This window comes from Aquarana catesbeiana, linkage group LG12 (genome assembly GCF_042186555.1).
Source record: "Aquarana catesbeiana isolate 2022-GZ linkage group LG12, ASM4218655v1, whole genome shotgun sequence".
In the NCBI taxonomy this organism is placed as follows: Eukaryota; Metazoa; Chordata; class Amphibia; order Anura; family Ranidae; genus Aquarana; species Aquarana catesbeiana.
In genome coordinates, this window is record NC_133335.1 from 190344144 (window position 1) to 190352138 (window position 7995).

The 7995-nt window shown below is 39.1% G+C and overlaps 1 protein-coding gene across 3 annotated transcripts in view; it reads left to right on the plus strand.

Moving 5' to 3' along the window:
• Positions 1–7690, plus strand: part of TOX2 (TOX high mobility group box family member 2) — a 194684-nt gene extending 186994 nt beyond the window's left edge. For all 3 annotated transcript variants that reach the window (XM_073606337.1, XM_073606335.1, XM_073606336.1), the window contains 4 exons: positions 2797–2877; positions 3514–3885; positions 4812–4942; positions 6705–7690. In XM_073606337.1, the coding sequence (XP_073462438.1) occupies positions 2797–2877; positions 3514–3885; positions 4812–4942; positions 6705–6741 (621 nt within the window). In that variant the 3' untranslated portion in view covers positions 6742–7690. The remainder of the gene's footprint in view (positions 1–2796; positions 2878–3513; positions 3886–4811; positions 4943–6704) is intronic.
• The last annotated feature ends 305 nt before the right edge of the window (positions 7691–7995 follow it).

The following is a 7995-nucleotide window of genomic DNA, read 5'->3' on the forward strand; positions in this document are numbered from 1 at the left end:
GTCTACCGCTTTTTCTTTCAATCAATTTTTATTGTTAAAGAAGTTGCACAACAGGAATAGAAAATAGTAATACAACATGAGAAATGACATTTGCAATATTCGACCACTTTGAGTAGTGATAAAAGGGGGTACGTGTATTATGAGTTCCAGTGAAAGAGTGAAATATGATCACAACCAGAACATATCAATTGCCGGGTCATGTACTAGACGCTCAGGTGACAGCGTAACTAGAGGACTGTCTAGGATCCTCTTGGCTTTGTAGCTTAGGTTAAAGTGTTAAGGGGCTTAAGACCCAGTTTGTCCAATCTAGATAAGCATTTATAATTGCAAACATTCTGACGAGAGATATCTACGAGGGATATTATCGGACTGTCTTTATTCAGGGTTGGTGACAGAGGAGCATAGCCACTCCTGAATTGCATCGTCCAATGTGTAACTAGGGAGAATCAAACTGTCCCCTTTAACAGAGTATTCCCTGATGTGCGTCTCTCACCTATTTAAGATGAGATGTTCCATATCTAAATCGTAATTTAACCATCAACTATAGGAGAGGAGTAGAGATAGGAAAGAGGGAGAAGAGAGAAAAAAAGAGAGAGGGGTAGATGAGTATAAGAGTAGAAGTCCTGCCATAACCTCATTAAAAGCTCAATCAGAGCTGCGGAGTCAGAGGAACGTGCACATAGTTATCCCACAGTTCCCAAATGGCTTAGAATCTCTGCACCGAGTCCTGTAGTATACTGACCATCTTCTCTTGGGTCATGATCAAAGAGATTTTCTTTTTTGCCATGGCGCAGGAGACAAAGGGTTGTTTTCATGCTCTTACTATTGCTAATTTAGCCCCCAGGAAAATAAAGTGGATCAGCCTTCTTTTGCCTTCAGAGGCCTTTTTTGCTGGAAAGGTTAAAAAAAGATATATGCGGGGATTTGGGAATCAGGAGTCCTGTAACTTTTCACACTATTGAGAAAATCTTGTTCCAGAACCCTTTTATTTTGGGGCATTCCCACCATATATGTATCATCGAGCCAGTGTGAGAGCAGTCTCTGAAGCAGAGAGGAGATGCAGAGGGGTAAAATGTTGCTATTCTAGAGGGGACTAAGTACCAAGGACCTTAAGATCCGCCTCAATTAAAGAGATATTTAGAATGCCTCGGTATGAACATGAGACAGCTCTGTGCCATTCCTCCAGGTCCCACTCCTGTGAGAGATCTTTCTCCCAGTCTGTCATATAGCTAGGTTTGGAAAAAAAGGAAACCCCCCTTGCTTGGGACTTTAAAGGCAACAACACCACTAATACAGAGTAAAAAGCATTTATTAATACATATAAAATTTGATCACACATACATGTAATGATCAGTTAAAAACATATAACAAAAAACAAAAGAACAAAAACATAACAAAAGTACATAGTGAGCATAGAATTATATTGTAAATACTCTCTGATTACCGAAAAATCTCCGGTACCCGACATGTTTCTGGTTCAAGTCCATCGTCAGGGGAAGTGGATAGGAGAATATGTGTTTTTAAATTTGTCAAAAGGTAAACAGAAGCTGATTTGAAGGAGTATACTGTACTATGCGAACAAAAATAGGTGGTGAGACACTGCAGAAGATGGTGTCACTGGAAGCCTACTGACACTGCCCCACAAAATCAACAGGTATCGTATGGGAGCCCTCCATAAACTGGTTGGCCACAAATCAGGATGGTATGCAAAGTGCAGTGAAGGGGTTGTTTAAACAGTATTCAATCTGATGATTGTTGAGTGATGCTATCCAAGCCTCAATATAGCCTCTCTTTGTCCGTTTATAACACACTCAGTGTCACTTGAAAAACCCCCTCTCCCTGGTTGATGCTTCCAGTGACGCCATCTTCTGCAGTGTCTCACTGCCCTTTTTGCTCTGTGGCCTGGCCACACCATTGTTCATATGGGGTAATGTTGGGTGGCTCTGGTTTTGACACCCATAGAGAGTTTAAGAAATGTGAGATTTGGAGAAATTGAAACTTCTCTGCCGTGGGTTTTCAAGTTTGCTGATGCAGTAGCTAAGGGTGATCGGGCCCGCTGAGTTGAAGAAGTGTCCGATCCTGTGCAACCGCTTGTTCAGCCACTATTGGAAGGCTTTGATGTTCATCCCTGGGGGGGGAATTGAGGGTTGTGGAAAAGGTGTGCAAGTGGATGTGTCTGAGAAACTAATTCTGTATGACCCTTGAGGTTCTCCCACAGAGCAAATGAGTGAGATAGCATGGGTACTAAGATCGCTGGGCGTCTCTTGGGGTTACACCATAATAGATAATCCAGGGTAATGTTTGGGACCACCTGTCATTCCATATGAACCCAGTAGTGTTTGGCTGTGCTTGAGTAAATAGTTGATAATTTGGCTAGCTGGGCAGCTTGGTAATACCAAAGCAGGTTGGGTAAACCTAGTTCTCCTCTGTTTCGGGTTTGGAAAAAGGACCCCTTTAGCTACTTGGTGCCAGAGCTGACTTTTTTCATTATGATTTAGCCCAAACCATTGATGGCAAATAGATTTCCAAGTCTAAGTAGCTTCAACTGAGTTTGGCTTTATTATGAGCAGTGAGACCTCTACCATTCAGCAACAAGAAGCCATTCTTAAGGGTTTTCTACTTTCTGATAAATGTTGTTTAAATTTTAAAACCTCTGTAAGTAACGTTAAACCTTGTATATAAAAACTGAAAGAAAGGAAAGCGGAGATGATAACATATTCAGAACAGAAATAAGAAAATAGTATACTCAATATGCATGATTTATTTTTCGCATTTGACAAATTGTGTTTATTGCAGGCCTACAAGAGGAAGACTGAGGCAGCAAAGAAGGAGTATTTAAAGGCCCTTGCAGCCTACAGGGCTAGCCTGGTTTCCAAGGTAAATGTCGGATAGCCTGCTGATCTTTATTCTACAGGAATTTTTCTTAAAACACACACATTATAAAAATATACTGTATATGTATATTTGGAACATTATCGCAGATTATGAAAAATCATCTTATACGTGTAGTTCATTTGTGGTCATTAATGTTTTCAACAGGAAAATACCTATTTTGGTGTACATTTTTGGATTTTGCACTTTAGTGCATTTGTTAACCATCAACCTCTGTGCACATATGGACACACATGGGCTATTACCTTGTTTTTAATCTAAAGGAGCATTAACGTTGGTGCTTCTGCAGGATGAAAAATGCTATTGGTACCTTCATGGGGTAACAAAGCATTTGGTTCTGTCAAGGGGTACTGCCACTGGGTAAAAATTGCCATTGGCACTTTCACAGGGTGACTGTCCTTCCATTGCAGTGGCAAGGCTGTCATTGTGTAAGTGCACATTTATAATAAATACATATGTATATATATATATATATATATATATATATATATATATATATATATATATATATATATATATATTTATAAATTCAACATAAAAATATAATCTGAAATCATTTCAGTGATTATATACATAAAATGTGAAATCACAGTCTGAGTTTATTTATTTGTCTTTATTTAGAGCTACACTGACCAAGGAGAAGCCAAGAACTCTCAACCCAACCAGCCCTCCAAAATGATTCTCCCAAAACAATCCATGTATAATCTGCCTCCACAGTCCTCTTCCCCCTACCCCGGCCTTGCCTCTTTCCTGTCCCCTGCTGAATTGCCAAGTTACCGTGGCCACCCTCACCCCAGCCTTTCCCGAACCCTCAATGCCAAATCAATGTTGCCCAGCCTTAGTGCCTCTCCTCCGCCTCCTTTCCAGATCAGTCCTCCCCTCCACCAACACTTGCGCCACCCTCCCAGCTCTCTCCTCAATCAGTCACTGAATATGCAGCCCTCCTCTATTGGACTACAGTCACCAATGAGCTCATCTCCCACAGGTCAACAGGTGAGACTAAAGGTGTTTATGCTTATTTCTTTTGACTAGAAACCAATCATATTCCACCTGCCATTTTCTAGTTATTATGGGCAACATAACCACTTTTTCATTCATTCCCAGTGTTTAATATATTATGTATATGCAATACATGTCTTTTGGAATCTATAGGCCCTCTGCTATTGCTTCCCCATTCTTTTCTTTAACTTTTTTACTAGTACGTGCTTACATTTTGCAAACTGAAAATAACAACTGCCATTTACTTCTTGCCAGTAAGCTAGAGCACTTGCCACATTACTGGCCCACCCTTATGGTCTTCAAACTAGCCAAGTGTGGTCCAAATTTTGTTTAAGAAATATAAGAATGTCCTATTGACTATCCTTAGCTGTGCCCATTGCCACATGTGTAGTTTTGCACATATGTGGCCCCCATTACAGAGTTAGTAAATTTTAGGCCTAAATGAGTTCTGATGGGTTCAGTCACCTACTGCCTTGTTAACTCTATGAGGAACTCCAGAGGTAGTATACCATGGTAATGTACTATAGTTGTGTTCCTGCAAACCTTGTACACTCTTGCTCTTGACACTTCCCTCTCCTCCTGTTACATTCTTCAACATTTAAAATAAAAAAAAAACAATAGCATGACCCCTTGTATTTACTATGGTAGACCTGTGAACTAAAGCACAAAGATTTTACCATCAAAGTCCTTGAGGAATATAGGAAACCATAAGGTAGCATAACTCTTCAGCATCTTCTAGAAAACCAAAAAACGTAGCTGTCATATCTGTTTGATGTAATTAATTTTTCCATGTATACATCTACTACAATGGAGTTAGGCCAAATGAATAGTTGAATTCTCCTATTGTTTCATTTCAGTTTATAGAACTTACTGTCTTCTGCAACAGACCATAATTGTCTCTTTTTTGCAACTGTCCCCAGGACTTCTCACATCTCCCGTCAGAATTTCCAAACAATGTTGGCCCACGATCCCCAGCCTCCTCCAATCCTCCAGGAAACACAGAGTGGGACAATGAATATCCCAGTAGAGAGTGTGGTATCAATCACTGCAAGTGAGTATTCAAGATTCACTATTTGTCTATAACAATATTCCGCAAATGTTTAGATTTCATACACAATGAATAATTGTAGAACCCTATGCAGTAATGGACACTATAGGGGTTATTTACGTAAGGCAAATCCACTTTGCACTGCAAGTGCACTTGGAAGTGCAGTCGCTCTAAATCTAAGGGGTAGATCTGAAATGAGTGGAAGCTCTGCTGATTTTATCTTCCAATCATGTGCAAGCTAAAATGCTGTTTTTTATTTTCCTCACATGTCGCCCTCGGATCTACAACGACTTTACTTCCAAGTGCACTTTTAGTGCACTTTCAAGTGTACTTGCATTGCAAAGTGGATTTTCCTTTAGTAAATAACCCCCTATGTCCTAATGGTTGCCAAATGCATTTTATTTTCTTTTGATACTTCCTCAATATCCACCTTGACCACTGATCCACCTTGATACTAGTAATGGCAGCGATCAGCGACATTTAGCGGGACTGCAATATTGTGGTGAACATTCTGACACTGAGGGGTTTATTTACTAAAGCTAGAGAGGGCAAAATTAGTCACATAGAAACCAATCAGCTTCTAACCTCAGCTTGTTCAATTTCGCTTTGGCAATAAAACCTGGAAACTGATTGGTTTCTATGCAAAATTGTGACTAATTTTGCCCTCTCTAACTTTAGTAAATAAACCCCTAACTGACATTTTTGACACTTTTTGGGAATCAGTGAAACTAAAACAGTGATCAGTGTCAAAAATATGCACTGTACTAATGACACTGGCTTGGAAGGGGTTAAACATCTAGGGTGATCAAATGGTCAACTGTGTGCCTAGCCAGTGTTTATGTGTTCAGTGTGTGGTGCATTTACTAAAAAAACAAATCCATTATTCTCCCACTGACATGACAGAGCTCTGCCTTGTTTACATAGGCAGGGCGCTGTCCTGTGTGTTTTTTGAGACGATCGGCGAGTGTCGGCGGTGATCTATAGGCCGGTACCTGCTGATCAGCATCTGTTGTGTTTAATCACAGCACGGACAGGCCACCGGCGGCGCACGTGCACGCCCCCTACCCGGAAGTGCCGAATCACGTACCTCTTAGATTTTAAGCTCGCAGGAGCAGGGTCCTTCTAACTGAATTGTACTCTTGGTGTATTGTCTCCCTTTATATTGTAAAGCGATGCGCAAACTGTTGGCGCTATATAAATCCTGAATAATAATAATCTGGTACAGCAGGGCCGCCTTGCCGCTGTATATCTAAGTGATGCGGTCGGCAGGTGGTTAATCCATGTTTTGGCACCCTGGTTGTACACAAGTCGATCTTTTGATCGATTTGTGTACAGCCAGCCTATCGGGTTTTTCCCAAATAATTACTGCCGCAGGCACGAATTGTGTTCTGTAGGCAGGAAAGGCTCCCCGTCAGTGGAACACAATAACACTGCGGGAAGGATTCCCCCATTAACACTGACTGTGCATAGATTGCATAATCTATGGTATGTCTTAGCTCTGCCATTATAGAGCACTAAAGTAGTAGAGTAGAAAGCAGCATTTTCATTGAGGGCAAAAAAATGAAAATAAAAAAATGAATGTATTTCTGAACGAAACTCCCTCTGAAATCATCATATTTAGGAATTTGGCACTCTGAACGTTCTGTGATTTCACCTGGGCTTTAACTCTCCAGTATCTATCGAAACCCCAAATATCTATCCAGGTGATCTGCATTTAAAAACTTTTTTTTTTTAGGTTTCTAAGATTTTTGCTTGTTTATTTCAGTTCTCTGCAAGGGGACAAGCCACTCTACCTCACCTAGAACCACAGACGTACTTGCAAATGAAGGCTGAAGGAATGGACATTTCAGAGAGTCTAAAAGCACTGGACATATAGAACAAGAATGGCATGGTCACCAAGACAAGCAGACTTAAGTGGTTGTTTCTTCTTAAGCCTCTGAAAAGCGGCTTTGTTTGCAGACGTGTACTTGGTGAAAGCAAGCAGCCAAACCCCCGTAACTTGTAGAGATCAAAATGGACACCTCTTACCGCCTCCTTATTTGTTACGGAAAGCATGAAGATGAATGGTCTGTGAGAGGGGGACTTCCCTTTCAGAGTTCATCTGGGCATATGTAAAGAGGTTTGTGAATATTGTATATTTGATATTTCCCCACCCCCACCAAAAACAAATACTGGTTTGTATAAGGGGGGCAGTGACAAATACCTAAATAAATTGTGCAAATATACAAAAAAAAATCTGAAAATACAAGGTGATAAAAAATAAAGAAAAATGTAATTTGTTGAATAGTTGTAAGTAGATTTATCATGTGGTTTAGGACTGTGCTAAAGACATCTTTACAATTTTCTTTTGTGTATAGAAATTAAAGGCGTAGCTTACTTTATAGTAAAGGCATTTTATATTAATTGTAGCACATTTTTTTAGTTATACATAGGATGTGTAAAATACTGCCAAATGTTTTTTTTTCCTTATGTTTTATTTTTACAGCAAGAAAATAATTTCTATCTGTGCTGAGTCATGAAGTTATTCTATTTTTTTTTTTCAGTCATAATTTCACCTTATTCTAAATGTTGACAATTTTATTTATGGGAAGAAAAGAAAATACAAAATGGATTTCTGATTTAATAATAAAACTGCTTTTTTTTATGTTTGGATCTGTGCTGCCCAGTCCTGGGCAGGCAAAATATTAATTTTGTTTCACGATTGCTTATTTGATTTTTCTTTTTAATAAAACATTTGAAAAAGTGGCGCCACATTGGAGTTATTATTTTGTCTTTTTATTATTTTATTGACATTACAAACAAACAAAAAACAAACCCATACAGCATTATAAAAGAAAAAAAATAAGAAAAAAAAAGTTCAAAAATAAATTATAGGTAATAATAACAGTATACAGTAAAACCTTGGTTTGAGAGTAACTTGGTTTGAGAGAGTTTTGCAAGACAAGCAAAATTTTTAAATAAATTCTAACTTGATATACAAGCGATGTCTTGATATACAAGTAGGCACCTCTAGCAATATGGTTACATTTAATGAAGGTATAACATTTAGCAACATA